The sequence below is a fragment of the Porites lutea genome, chromosome 1, assembly GCF_958299795.1.
Source record: "Porites lutea chromosome 1, jaPorLute2.1, whole genome shotgun sequence".
In the NCBI taxonomy this organism is placed as follows: domain Eukaryota; kingdom Metazoa; phylum Cnidaria; class Anthozoa; order Scleractinia; family Poritidae; genus Porites; species Porites lutea.
Window position 1 is genome coordinate 31,683,798 of NC_133201.1, and position 20,310 is coordinate 31,704,107.

The 20,310-nt window shown below is 37.9% G+C and overlaps 1 protein-coding gene, 2 long non-coding RNA genes and 1 pseudogene across 4 annotated transcripts; 2 read left to right on the forward strand and 2 right to left on the reverse strand.

Annotated features, from left to right (window-relative positions):
• Positions 1 to 2,199: 2,199 nt before the first annotated feature.
• On the reverse strand, positions 2,200 to 2,823 carry LOC140940931 (uncharacterized; annotated as a pseudogene).
• A 29-nt stretch (positions 2,824 to 2,852) lies between these two features.
• LOC140928036 (uncharacterized) lies at positions 2,853 to 3,248 on the reverse strand. Its single transcript, XM_073377758.1, has one exon. It carries the CDS (start codon positions 3,246 to 3,248, stop codon positions 2,853 to 2,855), a length of 396 nt encoding a protein of 131 aa, XP_073233859.1.
• A 10,337-nt stretch (positions 3,249 to 13,585) lies between these two features.
• Positions 13,586 to 15,494, forward strand: LOC140937074 (uncharacterized). Its single transcript, XR_012165428.1, has 3 exons — positions 13,586 to 13,997; positions 14,420 to 14,440; positions 15,440 to 15,494. It is a non-coding gene; the product is annotated as an uncharacterized lncRNA (long non-coding RNA).
• An 899-nt stretch (positions 15,495 to 16,393) lies between these two features.
• On the forward strand, positions 16,394 to 19,771 carry LOC140937079 (uncharacterized). Of its 2 annotated transcripts, none has more exons than XR_012165430.1 (3): positions 16,394 to 16,504; positions 16,633 to 16,662; positions 19,713 to 19,771. It is a non-coding gene; the product is annotated as an uncharacterized lncRNA (long non-coding RNA). The 2 variants fall into 2 exon arrangements; XR_012165429.1 differs by lacking the exons at positions 16,394 to 16,504; positions 16,633 to 16,662 and adding exons at positions 17,651 to 17,681; positions 17,808 to 17,837.
• The last annotated feature ends 539 nt before the right edge of the window (positions 19,772 to 20,310 follow it).

The following is a 20,310-nucleotide window of genomic DNA, read 5'->3' on the forward strand; positions in this document are numbered from 1 at the left end:
GATTGTTCTCCAACTAAGTAACAAAACAAAATGAAAGTGACACGATTTAAACCAAAGGAAAAAAACCTTTTTTCTGAAGTTAATTTCAATTTTTATTCTTTATTTTTACAGTAATAAGTTACTGATCAACAATGGATGGATAACTGAACATCACCACTGGCTGGTTCTTATTATAGAACATAATATAATATATATATAAGATGTGTGAAAGGTTTGAACCCAGGATTCATTTCAAAAGTAGGTTGAGTTCGATCGTCCGGGTGAACGTAGTCCTGAATAGGACTGTTGTTGTTGACATGTATAAGATCAAAAAGACATAAAGCTAGAGAATTAAAATTATTTGTTATATTTTCCTTAGAAAAATACTAACACCAAGGCCACCTTAAGTGAGCACCTTATAACCAGAAGAAAGCGCAGCCCAACGTCCTTGAATGCTCAAGGTTAAATTTCTGGCCCTGAGCGCAGTGGCAGAAGACGGTGCCAAGAGACCATGGAGGTGGCACAAGTACTTCTCGCCTATTTTGTCACAACTTCATGTCAATTGTTAAAAATCTGAGGATGGATTCTGACCCGAGGTCCCATACTTTTCAGTTACATGTGTTTGCGCACATAGCAATTAACCATCGAGATGCAGTTTCTCTCTTCAGCAGGGTTTCTATTTCAAATGAACAGGTTCTGAGTCTTCAGCAATTTTGCTCTAACTATTACAGAGCTGCTTCACTCTTTCTCACCAGCACACCAACAACCTGGACCATTGGCCTTATTGTTCCTAGTCACACTAAAGCCATCCATGAAAGGCTTGGGCTGGGACTTGGCATAAACAGCATGAAGGGTAGGGAGGCCAAGCATGTTACTTTGGCCAAATTTACCCAAAACACCCAGTTTAGTAATAGGTGGGCTCAAGTGTTTAAACATGAGTATGTGTCCCTTTTTTGGCTAAGGGAGAATGGGTGTGATGAAACTGTCCACAAAAAAACTTCAGCACTTTATGTGCCAAAAAGGTGTTCCACTTCACAGTTTTGTCATTGTGGGGAGTCCAAACAAGTCACTGAGATGAAATGCTCTTTCTGTTCTGACCCATTGAGAGCCCTTGTATGTCAATGTGTAGCAGAAGGGAAAACTAGTGCTGCAAAAGACTTATTGAGCCATTAAGATATTTTTTATATTTGCATTAGCTAAGCATATTTGTACCACCACAGTTTTATTATTATGATTATTGTGAACAGGGAAATATATAGGATGACACAGAGCTCTCAGAGCAAGATGTTCTATGGGGTAATGAAACTACAGATGAATGGCCCAGAAAAATGCCCGGAACCTTTAAAAATAATAGCAAGTCATTTTTTCCAAGGGTTATAAACGTAGAAGTTTCTCAGAACTTTATGGCTCCAGCAAAATAAGTTGCTATATTGATAACATATATAATATATATTTTTTTTTTTTCACAAAATTTCTAAGAGATTGTAAAATCTTATATATGAATCAAAGTGAGTTATCTTTTATATTCAAGAAAATTAATATGCAAGTACATTTCAGTTAAAGGGTTGTTGAACATCGCAATGTAGTAATATTTTTTTAATCAATTGTGCTAATTTAATGGTAGGGTGATGCTCTGTGTGATCCACAAGCTTATTTACTTTAAATAGAGTCAATTGGACTGTACACGTTCTATCTTGGATATGCAACTGTTGCCTACTTTACATATAATCGAAAGAACAAAGGCAACCAGTTACCTATTTTTCTGGAAAATCACCCACCTTATACACAAAATTATATACTCTAAAGAAGCACGTGGCCGCTTTTCAATTATCAACAGATGGGAAAGTCTCAAAATAATTTTGTTCCAATGTCATGTAGTTATACATGTTTCATCAAATTTTGAGTGGAAAACCTAACATATATATTTCTTAATATGTTATGAAATACCATATGCAAAATATATCTTAATATATTAATATATAACATTTATGAAAAAATCAGATTAAAAATAGTATAATGTTCTATTGTTCTCTTTCTTAATATGTCATGAAATACCATATGCAGAATATATCTTTATATATTAATATGTAACATTTATGAAAACATCAGATTAAAAATAGTATATTGTTCTATAAATGTATAACAAAATATGATAATAAAACTGTATTGAAGACTGGTATCACGATATCTCTGCTGTCGTGTAGGATTCCAGTGTGTATCTTACATATGCTGAGGCCAGCCATGTTCATTCCAACAACCATAGTAAAAATCAAATGTTATCATTTCCTTATGAAAACAATATTTCACGCCAAATTGTTTATCCTCGTTAATAATGGCTTCGACGCGCTTTCCCCCTTTCACTCTTCTTTTCAAAAAGCTTCCTCGGTCCATACTCTGATCAGTCAAATCAGAAAACAAATTTCTGACTCTGATATGTGAAGTAAACGCAAGTACACAATTTTTTTGTGTTTTCACGCTTATAACACCAAAACTTGCGCGAGAAACAGTTGCCGCTACCATGTCAAAAAGTTCTTTCGGAAGTTTGTCTTCCACGATTACTTGCCAAGGGTGTTTTACGAAACATCTAGGGGTCATTCGTCGCTGGAACTGTTTCATCCAGCCCATCGCCTGCCTTTGTCACATAGGGTAGAAATCTCCGACCGTGTGTCTGATTCCACCGGGTCTCTCGAAATGACGGAGCGAAATTGGCCGTAGCAGAGACCTAAATTCTCCCAAGGCATCTCGCACTTTCTTTTTATCAATACCGTTGTCCAGTAGCTCCGCCTCAGCGATGGCCAGAGCACCTCGAACTGTATTGGAAAATACGCCACTTGCGTCCGCCATTTTTTTTAGTTTCAGAAGCCTGGTTGGTGTTAACCGCTGACAGTTAATCTGCGCCGGCGATTTGGCCGCTTTTTGCTCAAAAAAATCCCAGCGTGCTTAGTCACATGAGTCGACATGTCCAGATGAGAATCGAACCAGGTGCCCAAATTGCGCACTGAAGAAGCAGGCGATACCTCAGCTTGGCCGATCTTGATCTTGTCAACGGACACCTTTGATAACTGTCGTTCCGTGCCAATGATCAGGAACTCAGTTTTATCGTCATTTAGCATTAACTTATCATCTCTCATCCAAGCGCGAACGTCACGAATACAGTTCTCAATCGCAATCACAGCATCAGCCTCGCTGGTCTTATCAACGGGATTAAACGATATATATAGCTGTGTATCGTCCGCGTAGGTGTGAACGGATGGCAGATGAGATTTCATGATGTCAAACAGCGAACTCGCGTAGATGGTAAATAAGAGGGGGCCCAAACAAGAACCTTGTGGGACCCCGCAAGACAGATTAAATTTTTACAACCAGGGCTCATACAATCAGGAGTTCTTACAACCAGCGGACTTACAACAAGGGGTCTCTCACAACCAGGGGTTCTTACAACCAGGGGTCTTACAACCAGGGGTTCTTTCAACCAAAGGTATTACAGCCAGGGGTTCTTACAACCAGGGGTTTTTACAACCAGGGGTCTTACAACAAGGGGTCTTACAACCAGGGGTTCTTACAACCAGAGGTTCTTACAACCGGGGGTCTTACAACAAGGGGTCTTTTAACCAGGGGTTCTTACAACCAGAGGTTCTTACAACCGGGGGTCTTACAACCAGGCGTTTTACAGCCAGGGGTTCTTACAACCAGGGGTTGTTACAACCAGGGGTCTTACAACCAGGGGTTCTTACAACCAAGGGTCTTACAACCAGCGGTTCTAACAACCAGGGGTCTTACAACCAGGGGTTCTTACAAACAAGGGTCTTACAACCAAAGGTTCTTACAACCAGGGGTCTAACAACCAGAGGTTATTAGAAGCAGGGGTCTTACAACAAGGGGTCTTACAACCAGGGGTTCTTACAACCGGGAGTCTTACAACCAGGGGTTCTTAACACAAGGGGTCTTAAAAACCAGGGGTTCTTACAACCAAGGGTTCTTACAACCAGGGGTTCTTACCACCAGAGGTCTTACAACAAGGGGTTCTTACAACCAGGGGTCTTACAACCAGGGGTCTTTTAACCAGGGGTCTTACAACCAGGGGTTCTTTCAACCAGGGGTCTTACAACCAGGGGTTCTTATAACCAGGGGTCTTACGACAAGGGGTTCTTAAGACCAGGGTTCTTACAACATGGTGTTCTTACAGCGAATGGTCTTACAACTAGGGGTTCTTGCCACCAAAGGTTTTTTCATCCATGGGTTCTTACAACCAGTGGTCTTACAACCCGGGGTTCTTACAAAAGGGGTCTTACAACCAGGGGTTCTTAACACCAGAGATTTTACAACCAGAGGTTCTTTCAACCAGGAGTCTTACAACCAGGGGTTCTTACAACCAAGGGTTCTTACAACCAGGGGTCTTACAACCACGGGTTCTTACAACCAGGGGTTCTTACAACCAGGGGATCTTACAACTAGGGTTCTTACAACCAGGGGTTCTTACAACCAGGGGTCTTACAACCAGGAGTCTTACAACCAGGGGTTCTTACAACCAAGGGTCTTACAACCAGCGGTTCTAACAACCAGGGGTCTTAGAACCAGGGGTTCTTACAAACAAGGGTCTTACAACCAAAGGTTCTTACAACCAGGGGTCTAAAAACCAGAGGTTCTTATATGCAGGGGTCTTACAACAAGGGTCTTACAACCAGGGGTTCTTACAACCGGGGGTCTTACAACCAGAGGTTCTTACAACCGAGGGTCTTACAACCAGGGGTCTTACAACCACGGGTTGTTACAACCAGGGGTTCTTACAACCAGGGGTCTTACAACCAGAGGATTTTACAACCAGGGGTCTTACAACCAGGGGTCTTAGAACCACGGGTTGTTACAACCAGGGGTTTTTACAACCAGGGGTCTTACAACCAGGGGTTCTTACCACCAGAGGTCTTACAACAAGGGGTTCTTACAACCAGGGGTCTTACAACCAGGGGTCTTTTAACCAGGGGTCTTACAACCAGAGGTTCTTTCAACCAGGGGTCTTACAACCAGGGGTTCTTATAACCAGGGGTCTTACGACAAGGGGTTCTTAAAACCAGGGTTCTTACAACATGGTGTTCTTACAACGAATGGTCTTACAACTAGGGGTTCTTGCCACCAAAGGTTTTTTCATCCAGGGGTTCTTACAACCAGTGGTCTTACAACCCGGGGTTCTTACAAAAGGGGTCTTACAACCAGGGGTTCTTACAACCAGAGGTCTTGCAACAAGGGTTCTTACAACCAGGGGTTCTTACAACGAAAGGTCTTACAACCAGGGGTTCTTACCACCAGAGGTTTTACAACCAGAGGTTCTTTCAACCAGGAGTCTTACAACCAGGGGTTCTTTCAACAAGGGGTCTTACAACCAGGGGCTCTTACAACCAGGGGTTCTTACAACCAGGGGTCTTTTAACCAGGGGTTCTTACAAACAGGGGTCTTAGAACCGGGGTTCTTACAACCGGGGGTTCTTACAACCAGGGGTCTTACAACCAGGGGTTTCACAACCAGGGGTCTTACAACCAGTCGTTTTTCAACCAGGGGTTCTTACAACCAGGGGTCTTACAACCAGGGGTTCTTAGAGAATTAATCATTACGTTGTACTGTTTAGCCTTGGAACAATTGTATCTCTGGTTCAGCTCCCACATCATGGGCCCATCACTAGTGTCTTTACCTTATGTTTCTTAGCCCTACTCTCAATTCCTTGGCAGCACATTTTAATCTAGCTTACAGACTTTTTCTTCTTCTTTCTTCTCATCTTCTTCTTATAGCCATTAGAGCTACATATTATATCTTTTTTGCAGAAATAAGAATTACGATAGCCCAAACTTAATGCAATTTTGATTTTTGTTTTTCTTTCTTTCTTTTTTGTTTTTGTTTTGTTTTGTTTTTGTTTTTGTTTTTTTTTTCAATAATCTAATCTCAAGCAGCTTTGGTAAATTGCCTATGCCTGTACGTAGCGAGATTTACAAATGTACATTTAAAATAACACCAATAAAGTTTCTCTTATCATTATCATAATTATTTTTCTCTACTTTACACTGTAAACATTGGTACTGGAGCTCTTGTCGTACATTTTTTCTCTCTGTCAAGTTAATGACCTCAGAGAGAAAGCACATTTCACAGGATATTAGCTGTACCAGGCAGTGCCAATTTCTGCAACGTCGAGGCATGCACTTTAATCCCGAGACTTTTAACGTGGTGATGCAAATTATTATTATTATTATTATTATTATTATTATTACAAGTGATAACGGTAAAAGTAAATTATAATCATTTTAAGCTATACAAAGCTTCGAGTTCCGTTTAAACCTTTTGATCAAAAAAGGGTTTAACTTAGCTTTTTCGTCTTTCTTCGGTGCCACATATTTGTGCGACGAAGTCAGGGTTCGAGGTTGTCCGCTACAGTGAAAAGTGATTTCATCTCCTGTTATTGAAATGGATGGATGGAAATTGATCGCTCTTTTCGATATACAAATCAAGTCCAGTGACATACAAATCATGTCAAAAGAAAGTAAAATGGACTACCACAGCTGATTCTTAACCCTGGGACGTAGAACAAAATGTTCTTTTAACGCTTTCGAGTAGTCACAAGATGCAGCACAAGCGATGCGATAAGATTTAGTCAGATGTACTGGAAAATTTTGTCAATTGCAAATTGAACACTCGTATCTAAGTTTGATATTTCAGTTCTTTAAAATGTATTGCCTTTGATGAGATATCGACTGCTATTTCAGGAGGTCGGCGATGAAATGGACAAAAGGACATGATGTATTTTGGAAAAGAGGTTATGCTGTTCAAACTGTGGAAGTACAGATTAGGAAGTCGTGAAAGAGGAAATTGCCCCGACCAAATTGCTGAAAGCCTGAATCAATTACATGAGCCATTCTTCAATGATATGCGTCAAAAAAGACGATCAAAGACAGACTAAGGTTACTGGAAAGAGACTTAAAGAGGAAGGATCGATTCGGGCGAAATGCATCCGGAATTTCGCGAGAGAAATCAGAAATCGATGTAATAATGGAGGATTACCTCGAGAGAAAAGAAGAACAAGAAGGGGAATAGGAGAAAATTTCCGATAAAACAGCTAAAAAAAAACTTCCTCCGAAGAAATGCGAAACAAAGCCATGGAACGTCTTAGTGAGACAAAGAAAAGAGCAGGAGATGATCAATTAAACGCTTAACGAAAGGAAACATACACCAAACGAAACGATGGACTATTAAGAGAAGCAACGGAGATGGAATTCATGTAAGCTGATTGGGGGAAGAAGAAAGAACCAGAGTTTAGTAAGAAACAAGAAGAAAGAGCATTGGCACAACAAAACCTGATATTTCAACAACAGCAAGAAAATTAATGTCCAGGAAATTTCAAGACCAGTTTAAAAATCAATGCAACAACAGCAGTTCCAGATGATGTGTCAAATTTTTTTGCAGCAACGATAACAACAAAGCCAAGCACTACTTGAGCACTACTTGAACTCTTGAAAAAGGGACCTTGAATTCCCTAAGTTGATTTCTTTGTTTTTTTTTTATTACACATACAAAGTTAGATTTTCGCTTTGCCGCCTAAGTTTAACCTCTTTAACTTCCAACGAGTATCACAAAATTGTGCAAGCTTGCTCTTGATAATGAGAAGTTTTTTTTTTTTTTGCCATCTCTACTGGAATGCTTACACAGCCGTTAGTCATCGATGCTTTATAATGTCCAAAATTTGATGAATCATGGAACGTTCTAATTGTATTTCTATTTCTAGATGCATCCTGATGTATGTCCTTGCTTGTGTAATCCTTTTAACGTTCTATCCTTGTTAATAATCAAATAAAGTAGTTATCTAAAGCTGGTGGATTGATACCAAAGTACTTTTAGGTAAGAGAACCATATAAAATAGTGTGGGCGTTTTGCATCAAGAAACAAACTATGTACATTTTACCCACAGTACTTAAACCAACTTTAAGGTTCTTTTTAAAATCGAAAAATTGGAAACAGTTGAATATATCATTAAAAACCCATTCAAATGAAACATGGGCACTGTTCATAGATTTGTTGAATTCTCGTTGATGTATTGTCAATACTTCTCCCTTGTAATGTCCCTGTAAGTGTGCTCTGACAGGGTATCCTCGGTCGCCGTACACGCACATAGGTAAACCAGTAACTGGTGAAATAGAAAATCTTTGCAGGTCTTGTAAAAGTCCAGACAAGGTCAGCATACCACTGTCATTACGTTTTCCTTCTACTGGACCATATAAATGACTAACCAGCCCATTAGGCAACGCTACTGATTGGAATTTTACGGAATGTACTCTTTTGTGTTCATTATAAATGGCTCTCTGATTTTCTCCTGGTCTACCCACTGACCGCATTGTTCCATCAATAAAACCCCAGCAGTTTTCCAAAGCTGTGCCTGATCGGCATATCGCATCACATTTGCCGGGGTTAAAGCAGATCATGATTATACCTTGAGAGTAAGTGATGACATCGGTTATAAACCCAGTCAATCATGCGGTTTGTAATAATACAAAGCTCCGGAACAGGTCTAGCAAAGTGAGAAACCATTTCTTCGTAACGGCAAGGATAGCTAAAGTGCTTGAGATAGATACATAAAGCAGGAATCGATCCAACTACTAGGCCGTTGTAAGTAACAATCTCATCTTATAATATAAGATATTCAGCAAGCTTGAAAATGTCGTTTTTGTAAAATCGGAATTTAGCTTTGCACTGGTCATTTCCCACCTTGTCTAAATTGAATCGGTCATACTTCCAATATGGAAAGTCCGGGTTTTTTTAAGTATTGGCATCATGTAGCAAACCAAACTACCTGTCGTTGATAACTACTTTTCTGTAGGAATATGCAATACACTCTGTGTCCTCTCTGAAGTTCGGCATTTTAATCATCACGTTGATAAAACTATTTCTAAAGAAAAAAAAAAAAGTCAGTCTGCGACTTAAATTTGGCGGGAAATCCCCGCGTCGACGTCCGCAACTCGTAAGCTAAATTTGGCGCACAATGGCAAACGGCGACGACAAAGTCGATGACGTCACATAAAGATACAAAATCAGCTCCTTATTGCCCCCGCATGGACCTCGCCCAGAAGGCGAAATCCCGAGGAGACACTCTAATAACTCGCGCGTATATTAAGGAAAGTATTTACAGTTGAAATATACAGTCATACAGTCAATATAGAAAAAATCTCGATTTGCTTGAACAGGGGCCGCGAGGAATCGGTAGATAATGATGGCGTTTCTATTGTTTGCGCCCGCAAGTACGAAATGGTTAGGATGACGTAAAGACAGAACATCCCCAAGGGACCGCTTAGGTAGATTTTGTGACATTTATTGTGCAGTCATACTTCGACGCTCTTTTGCGTTACGTGTTATCGGTGACATTCTGTGGAGCAGTTGTTTCAGTGAAAGTTATGGACCAAAATTTTAACGACACTCGTTAAGCGCGGAAGAAGTTATAAGATACTTATAACTGTGTATCTATAGACTCTTGGAGAGTTTGCCAGACACGAGTTCACAAATCTCTCACTGGAAACCTTGCCAGACATTCTTTCTCTCTCTTTGACCGGAATAAGACTTAGCCCCAAACGAGCAAGACGAGTGAACAACGGCTAGCTTCTCACTAGCAGAACGATAGACGATTACAGAAATTCGCCCACAGTCAAATTCTGTGCTGACTTATTCCCTGCTCACAGATGTCCTTTCGCTATAGAGTTTAATTTCTAAGGCTTCCTTTCCGGCAAATAAAACTGAATGTAAAAAGTGAAAGAGAAATAGCGAAAATTTCAACTTCTAATTAAATCCTTTTTTTAATGGTTTAGAATTAGCTGTTCTAGAGACTGAGAATGTTTTGATCAAAGCTGTGTAAATCGATCTGAAACTGTGCATGGAACCTTGCGTTTCCTGTATTTATCTCACCTATTGTATGGAATATGTGTGAAAATCTTCCTTATGAATCGGTAGAGCTACACAACGAGCGAGAATATTATTGAGCGACAATAAACAGAGCGGGAGCAGCTTCAGTGTCAACTATTACTAGTTGTTAAAAAAAGAAAAACTAACAACTAATGGAAGCCCAGACGACGATCGAATAGTATCCCATGATGCACCTCTTTTCATGTTGTATTATCACTGCGTACGTGACATATTATGATCAATATTCTACAGCACGTGCGAAATGAACATCGCAGTGCTCGAGGTGGATGGTTTCCAAACATGTTTCAGTTCAGCAGCTTCTTCTTTTGAGAATATCGAGTTAGCCTATATTGACTGTGCTTTAAAGAAGAATTTCTACGTTAATTTGAAGGGGTTTGCATGCATGTGTTTCACTGATCTGTCGAGAACTACTTGTGCGCTCGGTCGCAACTAAAGACAAAGTATAAGACTCGACAACTGATAAGGTTTACTAGGAAAATCGAAACCATAACTGATCTAGAAAGTGGCTCCAACTAAAAAGCTGCGACGCTGTAAAGCTAATTATTACAGGAGGGTTACAGCATCGCGCTCAAAGGAGCTCAGTTTACAATGGTAGTTAAAAATAAAATTTAACCTATCGATGCGACAAACAACCCTCTGAAGCACAATCTGCCCTGTATTGACTCAAACAATCTTCAAGGAAATTTCTTGGCCAGACTTTTGAATAAATATAGTTGCTGACGTTTCAAATTCCGAGCAGACTCGTTGAACGTTGTGCCGCTTGCGTACTGCGTGGCACCTTTCTTTGGGTTTCTATCACACTGAAACACACCATTATCCAACGCTCCTTGTTCTAATTAAAATAACTATAGTCAAATTCCATTTAAAAATAACCACTTTGAAAATGCTAAGCGATTGCTTCAGCATAAAGCGCTCTCGAAAGCGCCCAACAGATTGTGGTCTTCGGCAGGTTTTACACATATATTATCCAAAGTGCGTTGAAATGTGATAAAAGATACGAAACTTTAGCCATCTTTTTGGTCGATAAAAAAGCCTTCAAAATGTGGGTACTTCTGGGTACTCATTAGCCTGCACAATATTCAGGACTTCATTCTGCTCAAGGTCCACATTTGGAAGCCTTCATCATATAATCCCAAAAAACGTAAATATCCATTACTTCCGTAGGGTCAAATCTGCAGGAAAAAAAAAAAAATATATATATATATATATTTAGTATATACTAAAACAGTGGATAGTGTTTTTCGCGCGCTCTGATTGGCTACTCAATCAGTGAATATCCTGCACTATTCACTGATTCACCTCCAGTTCGTCCGAGCGACCGACGCCAAACTCGCTTGAGTTGCAAGCAAAATGCCTTCCCGGTTTGCTGCCGTAAACAAACAAAGAAATTTCACAACTAATCAAGCAAGCTGTTTCCGAAATACACGAAGAAGGTGACGAAGTTCGGATTGGAAGTTTTAACAGGTAAAGCTTTGTCTTTTTGACACGAATTTATCGATAAAACCGGTGAAAAAGTTTTTTGTTTACAAATGCAAATTAAGCTTAAGTCTTGCTTACTTTATTTAGTTGAGTTATTCATAAATAAGCTTAAAACTAAATTTAAAAATCTTTTTTTATAGAATGATTTTAAATACAAAAAGAATTCACAACTCCTTTTGAAGAAATTTCCCCTCAAGAGCTAAACAAATGCCCTCAAAAGTTTTATTTGTCGGCAAGAAAAAGCGACGGCCGCGCCGCCCGGTCATTACGCGCCAAAATTGTAATCGTTAGCAACACTATTTGAGTTAAAAATCGTCATTTTTGTGCTCAATTATCTCACTGTTTTAGTATATACTAAAACAATTATTCACCTCAGTGTCGGTGGCTAGTCCTGGATATTTACCTCACTGCTTCGCAGTTCGGTAAATATCCAGGACTAGCCACCTCCACTTCGGTGAATAATTGTTATATATTTATTTATTTATTTATTTATTTATTTTATAAACACCAATGAAATATATACCAACTGAGCTTTCGCGCGAAAACTTGAAATCTTCACATGTCAAAATACATTGCTATGGCTTCATAATAAACCGCACCCTTCAGACCAAAAAAAATATTTAAGTAAAATGGTTTGGCATTTCATTGGTGTTTATATGATAAATAGAATAGTACATGGTCGCTTAGAGATACGAAATTTCTCTTCTCGTGTTGAAAAAATATTTCACTCGCTCGCTGCGCTCACTCGTGAAAGATTTTTCAACACTCGAAGAGAAATTTCGTATCTCCACGCGACCATGCAATATCCTCTATGTATTGGAATAGAATAGAATAGAATAATTCTTTATTCAAACACGGTAAAATTCATCAGGAGTGTAAAAAAAAAAAAAAATGGATGTAAGAAAATGACTGTTGAGAGCTATATGTGTCAACATCTCCAATTCAGTGTTGTTTACCCTTATGTCAAAGGAACACGAATACCCTCACTTGACCAATTGCTCGTTGAACAATATGACCCACGATATGGCTTTTAAGGATAAACAAGACTTGACCGACGAAAACCGGAACTTTGAAAATTTCCCACACAAGTTAATCCTATTGCCTTAAAGCCGAGAGGGAAAATAAGCGGCGAAATTTCGAGAACTACAGAAATACAGAAGGCTATGCTGTATCTGAAGTGACAAAATATATGCTCGAAAGATTCTTTTGAAAACTCCTAGACAGCAAACGCAAAGAGGGACTGGATTATTTTCAACTGAAAACTTAATAAGCGACCCTTCGAAAAAGCGCCTCCATCTCAACCCAGAAAATTAAAACCAAGTGCCCCTGGCAGTTTAAGTTCGAGCGCATATATTAGCATTTTGCAGTGTGTGCAGTTATAAAAAAAAAAAAAAAAAGAAAAAAAGAAAAAAATGCGATTAACGAGTTTATTTTTGTACAAATCGCGTTTGTGTTAAGTGTGACAATTAAATAAACAGCTCCCCAATTTAAGTCACGATGAATAGTCGAGTAAGAATAATATCAGATGAAGAGCATCACATCAGATAGCTTACCTGTGTTAAAATTAGAGAAGACACTTTTCCTCAAGAATTTCTCCATCCCAATTTGTTTCCAACATATGGTAGGACTGAAACACATGTAACCTTACTTGACCTGTTGCTCTAATAAACACTTAAGACATTGAACAATATATCAACATCGCTCGTGAACTTTATCTTGGAAAAAGTTTGACCCCAGTCTTTAGAGCGTTCAGTCTGAAATTCTTACTGGTCATTATAATTTACTTCATGAAAGGTGTTAATAGTGTGTACTATTAACTGTATGAAGCTTCAGATTATTCAGCAGCAACATTGAGATTTTGATAAACTGCTGAACAAAGCAATAGATATTCATCATATTGGGTTTTCAGAACATCAACTATTTATGTCTTTCCCAAATACGCCGCCTACGTGTCTTATATTTATAGCCAGTTGCTAGCGAGAAATTGCGAAATCAAGAACGGTTAATGAACTATTAGAGTAAGCTGTTGTGGGTAGAAATTTATATTTGTTTGCCAGATGCATTTAACACTAATTTATTGGCTTCTTATTAAAATGTTGTTGGGTTAAAGTAGAAGGAATATTTGTTCATGATATCTGACTCGTTAACTATACCTTTACATTTTTGGACAAAAATCTTTGACTTTTTCCAGAAATCTAACTTTCGTTAAAAAGCAGTATTGTGAGATCTTCGTCATTGCAATGAAAATGGCTGTGCTGTCTTCTACGTCAGCTGCATTTTCCTGCACACTATAGGTATAGAGTGACATATGTGCTTAATGTATTCATTCATTTTCTTTTATCTGATTAAAGCAACTAAACCTTTCAGTCAGATTATCCCCTTGAAACAATTTAAGTGACGAGTGCAATATAGTATGGCATACAAGTATTGTCTTTCAGATATGCAATAGTAATGGATCCAGAAAGTGAATAAATGGGAGTGACGATTGTGATTATTCAATGTGCCCTGCAGCAGCCCTAAAGCTGTAGCCATGGGTTTGGAAATCTGGATTGTAGCAGTTTTACTGTTGGGTACAGCTGTTGAAAAATATGAAGGTAAGTTAACCATTCAAAAGACATTGTAAGTGATTTTTTTTTTCCGTCGAAATTTGATCCTGTGTACTTTGAGGTGATTGCAGGGGAAAACGTTATTAGCGTCTAATCGGACTCACCAGACTGATCTTCAAGTTATTCTAGCGAGAAGTTAAGTTTTAGACATCAAAACTCGTAGCCTGTATCAAAAACAAAGAGAAGTAAACAGTTAAAAGGTCACTCAATTATGAAAAAGGTTGGAAAAAGTACAGCAAAATGTTATTAAAAATAATGACACAAAATAAAATACACATAATGACCGTTTTTCTCTGAGCTAAGTAAAATTTCAAGACACGATAAACGTTTACGCTGTCCAGCAACTTAGTCTTGATTATGGTTTTAAATAAACGTTTTGTTAATTTGCGTTTACTTTATTCTTTATGCAGCGTCACCCGTCATTGTACAAGGTAAGCGAAGTAAAAGTCCTATAAAATGTACACTGCACGATACCTTAAACATTATTTGGCATGCATAATATAATCATGGCGAGTTGACCACAAATGTAAAAATACATTTACTTTTATTATGTTTCCACGCAATGCCTTCTTCTTCTTCTTCTTCTTCTTCTTCTTCTTCTTCTTCTTCTTCTTCTTCTTCTTCTTCTTCTTCTTCTTCTTCTTCTTCTTCTTCTTCTTCTTCTTCTTCTTCTTCTTCTTCTTCCTCTTCTTCTTCTTCTTCTTCTTCTTCTTCTTCTTCTTCTTCTTCTTCTTCTTCTTCTTCTTCTTCTTCTTCTTCTTGCGGAGAAATTCGTTACATTAGTGGGCGGTCCTATTTTCCACAGTTGATCAACCTGTCAATCAGTGATTTCTCATCTGCAATTTCCTATTGGTTTACTGTTGCCCGAGTGTCGTGAAAGATTTGCTCGCCTTATACGGCTCCTGTTATGGCGGCGAAGAAATTAACATCTACAATGAAGATCTGCCACCCCCCCTCCCTCCCTCACGAGGTTTTTCGGATTTTTTTTTTCTTAGTGGATAAAACATCAGTACCTGACGTTTTCAGTAGCTGTTTGTTCATCCCTCGCACACATTTTGAGACAAGTTTAGTGATGATCAGTTGCTATGGTTACGAGATATGACGTCAAACGTAGCAGGTGGTCAAGCCAATTTTGGGTGAAAATACATGTTTTTCCACTTCTTTCAACAATAAAAGTAAATGTTATTTCTTTTTTTCAATGAGCATGGTGTTAGTGGTGATAATTAGTAGAAGACTGCTGACGTTTATGGTCTATTTCAGTTTTGACTTACGCCATCCACAAGTGAACGGAAATTCCAGGACTACCATATTAGTAGACAAGCAAGATTCAGCTATAAATGAATGGATTTCTGTTCACTTTAATGTGTCGCAGTATTTTTTATTTATTTATTTGTATTTATATTTATTGGGTTCTTTTTTTATCTTGTTAGATTATGGAACTGATGACGAAGCAAAAGGACTGTTAGACGATTCAGAAGAAAATGGTAAAAACAATTGAACTAAAACTGCAATTACTTTTAGGGATGTTTTATGAACACCCGGTGTCAAAACACGTGCTAGTGTGTTTATTTCAGTAGGATTGCTCAATGATAATGCACTCTCTTTTTAAAACGTGTAGAAGGAAAAATTTAAAACAAAATCAGTAAAAACAACAACAACAACAATGTTGATCAGTTAAATGTCTACTTTCGATTGCAATACGGCAATCTAACTGAAAGAAATTTTCACAGCTGATAACCGCACAAGAGGAAAAAAATGCTTTAGAGTGACGCTAAACTAATTGCAATGCGACCAAGTGTTTTTTACTTTATTGCAAACTATTAAAAATTTGATCATTTGCAACCATTACGCCAGCTCATGTGTGAAACGGTAACAGCCGTGTCTTGGTATGGACTGGTGTAAAAAAAAAAATAATAATAATAAAATAAATAAATAAATAATTAAATAATTAAATTATGATAAAAATAGAATACAAGGTAACTTTTGACTGGTCGCTGTTTTTGTTCGATTTAGGGCAAACATTTCTCCTCCTCTGTTTTCAATGTTAAATCTTCAATCTTCAGTCCTAATCAGCTTTCAATTGATTCAGTACTTCAATCCCGTTTTTACCCTTTAATTAACAAGTATTCTTCAATTTGTATACCTCATCATAACCTGCTTAATACTAATACTCATCCATATTGTTAGCGGAGAAATACTATGTTTTGCATTGGATATTTTCTGTCGTTGCCGGCTAGATGCCACTAAATCGAGAAATGGGCAGTGGGGAACGAGCACTAGGAACGGGAATATGAGAGAGAATGGGAACTGAAGTTATTGATAGGGCTAGGGTTCAAGTCAATTTTTCATGTTTCCTGTTGGATGTGCACGTGTCACTGTCCTCGTTCCCCGTTAATTTTTGTAACATCGTCTGTCAATGCCTTTTGTTTCTTACTACTTATTGATTGCTCCGATTGTCTTTTTAGGCGAAGTTAAGGAAGTTAAAGATGAAGAAGGTAACTGAATGCTGTTTTACTATTATTTTATGAGAAAAAAACAATTAAATATTCAATCCAATTGCTGTCATTTTTTTTTTGTTTTAATTTTAACATCTTTTATTTTTGTTTCTAATTTTTATGGTTAGAGATTCTCGAAGACGGTCCGGAGGAGGAAGGTACTAGATAAAAAAAAAAAATATTGCAGCAGACACTGAAAGTAGTCACTCTCGTTGTTATTAACAAGGCATAATTAAATTATGATAATCTTGGTATACGCGTTACATGCTTGTTTATCGTTGTCTTTCGACAGCCTTTTTGTTGACCATTATATTTCGACAACGTGCTGCTAGCTGGTCTTCGCTAGATACAGGTGTCGTCGATATACTGTGTGGGCGTATTAGTTTTTTTGCCATAATTCGAAAATTTATCTGGACCTCCTCGTCATTGCTTACAACAGAATTGCATGGGAGATTGGGGGGTGGTGGTGGTGGGGGGGGGGGGGGGGGGGGGTTATCCGACATAACGGGTAAATTACAGCCAAAGGCAAAATGGGACACTTTATGAGACTCTTTGCAAATGCTGGAATCTAGAAGTGTTATAAATTATTGTATCCCTATAATCATTTCAAATGCGATAACACATTCGCTTTTTGATGTCCCAAATTGTCGTTTTCTTCTTTTGTCAGTAATTCATTAATAGAACGAAGGAGGCTGCAGATCTTTCATGGTCTTGTGCAGTTTAAAGTTACATCATGTGCATCTTATCTTAAGACTGATTATTATTCATTCAAAATATTTCCCTTGAATTGATTTCTGTTCACTTAAATGCGTCGCAGTATTTTATTTATTTGTTTATTTATTTGTAATTCTATTTAATGAGTTCTTTTTTATCTTGTTAGATTATGAAACTGATGACGAAGCAAAAGGACTGTTAGACGATTTGGAAGAAAATGGTAAAAACAATTGAACTACAACTACAAATGATCACCCAGGGTCAAAACACGTGCTGGTGTGTTCATTTCAGTAGGATTGCTCAAGTCAGTTTTTCATGTTTCCTGTTCGATGCGCACGTGCCACTGTCCTCGTTCCCCGTTAATTTTTGTAACATCGTCTGTCAATGCCTTTTGTTTCTTGCTACTTATTGATTGCTCCGATTGTCTTTTTAGGCGAAGTTAAGGAAGTTAAAGATGAAGAAGGTAACTGAATGCTGTTTTACTATCATTTTATGAGAAAAAAATTAAATATTCAGTCCAATTGCTGTCAATTTTTTTTTTGTTTTAATTTCAATATCTTTTCTTTTTGTTTTTAATTTTTATGGTCAGAGATTCTCGAAGACGGTCCAGAGGAGGAAGGTACTTGATAAAAAATATTGCAGCAGACAATGAAAGTAGTCACTCTCGTCGTTATTTAATTAACAAGGCGCAATAAATTATAATAGTCTTGGTATACGCGTCATGCTTGTTTATCGTGGTCTTTCGACAGCCTTTTTCTGGACCTTCAAATTTCGACAACGTGTACTAGCTGGTCTTCGTTAGATACAGGTGTCGTCGATATGCTGCGTGGGCCTATTAGATTTTTTTAGTTTTTGCCATAATTCGAAAACTAATCTGGACCTCCTCGTCATTGCTTACAATAGAATTGCATGGGGGATGGGGGGGGGGGGGGGGGGGGGTTGAATACAAATCCGACACAACAGGTAAATTACAGCCAAAAGCTAAATTGGACAGTTTATAAGTTTCTTTGCAAATGCTGGAATCTAGAAGTGTTATGAATTATTGTATCCCTATAATCATTTCAAATGCGATAACACATTCGGTTTTTGATGTCCCAAATTATATTTTTCTTATTTTGCTAGTAATTCATTAACAGTAGGAGACTGCAGATCTTCCATGGTCTTGTGCAGTTTAAAGTTACATCATATTCTTGGGTTGCACGTGACGTCACCAAAAATCAAACTAAGAAACTATCGATTCTTTTGAGTTTCTACTTTCACGAGGTATTACAGTACCTAAACACCTTTACATAAACAAAGTTTTGGTTCGAAAAGGTTCTTCGTTTTGCGAGAGAGGACGCTTGAATTTCCAGGCTTTTGCGTGACGCGGCATTTAGCTGGCGGCCGGGAAAGCTCTTATGTGGGTTAAAAACATTACCGATTTTGGGACATTTTGCAATCTAAACATTCCTTGTCTCAGGATAAATATTACTGTAATCTTTATGAGTTCCTCAAGCGAAGAATTCACGCATTAGTAGGAAAACTCGAAAACAGATGTTTCTGCTGGTATCCGGCGGCCATATTGGTGTTCCCGAAAGGGACACCAACATAGCGTTTCCATACAAAGCTTTATAAATTTAGGTAAACCGTTTTTCTAATATCTCGCATTTGAAATACTTCGCAGACCTGATTCTTGGCAAGGGTTTTTGTATATTTATCTTTTTTCATTTCCCAGATTCTAGTCCTTCTGTATTGAATGGTTTGCATTTTTATTTTTCATTGCGTGACAGTGCAAGCCGAGAATGCATCGTATCATAAGACTGATTATTTTTCATTCAAAATATTTCCCGATTCTTATGGCTAAAAGCGCACGCATAATTCCCTATAACCAGTTACTGAGGACCAAATTTGCAAGAATTTTTTGTTTAACGAATAAATGACGTCAAAAATGCAGCGTTCTTGCAGGTTAATGCACCGTTAACCGAGAAGACCTGGGGACAAGGTTGAGTTGGTTTGGTTGTGAAAACAAAAAAAATGGCGGACATTTCACTCGTTTCAAGAGTGGGAACTAGGCGAAATTATAGCTAAAAACATGGCAAGAACAGCAAGAACACAACTCGAAGGGTGACGTCTGCTATTTGGAGAATATTTGCGGAGCTGAACAACCCTAAACGTGCACTATCGCCGGTGAACTTAACATCGATGGAGGTAAGCATGTTTTAGTTTTTTTTTTTTTTTAAACTGGGAATTATTTTGAATGAATATTAAGACAATTATTGAATTCGGCTTTCGTATCATATGAAGAATTGTGGAGATCTCTTAGGGTGTTATCCGTTGAGACCGTATAACACCTCTTCGATCTCCATAATTCTCCATAAGGTACTCAGCTTCATTCATTAATTGTTAAATAAAGATGTGTAATTCAGAGGCAATGTATAGTAACCGAATGTATAGTTTCTGCTTGTTTAGATGCGTCGGAGTCGAGATTATTCTTTATTTGTTTACCTGTTTTTAGATTATGAGACTGACGACCAAGAAAAAGGACTGTTGAGTGATTCGGAAGAAAATGGTAAAGAATACTAAAGCAGTTAATTAAGTAATTGATTTCTAACAATTTAGAATTTACATATCTGGTATAATTCCTATTTTTTCCAGTTATTATTTAACGGAGATTCAAAGAAAAAAAATGTTCGTTTCTTTTAAACTGCCTAGAAAAATCTGTTCCTTTAAAATTTTTGATTGTTTTATTTATCTACCAAGGTGAACCTGAGGAAGCTAACGATGTAGGAGGTAACATTGCTGTTTAACTTGAATTTTGTGAGAAAGAAAAGCAACAAATAATTGAATAAATAATACGCACACCATATGCTATTTTATATGTTCTAATTTCAATTTTGTTTTATTTACTTTTGGTTTTAGAAATTCTTGAAAACTTCTCAGACGACGAAGGTATGAGAAAACGAGTTCTGCAGCAGACTTGACAAATAGTGACTCTCACAGTTATTATATTTATTATCGCGCTATGTGTTTGATAGTCTTGTTTATTGTTTGTCTTCGTACGCAGGCACTTTTTAATTGATTGCGACGTTTCGATAGCGGCCCTTTTGTCTTCA

What these genes read in the sequence shown, in the direction of transcription:
- LOC140928036 (XM_073377758.1), bottom strand. Translation starts at nt 3,248, where the DNA reads ATGAAATCTCATCTGCCATCCGTTCACACCTACGCGGACGATACACAG.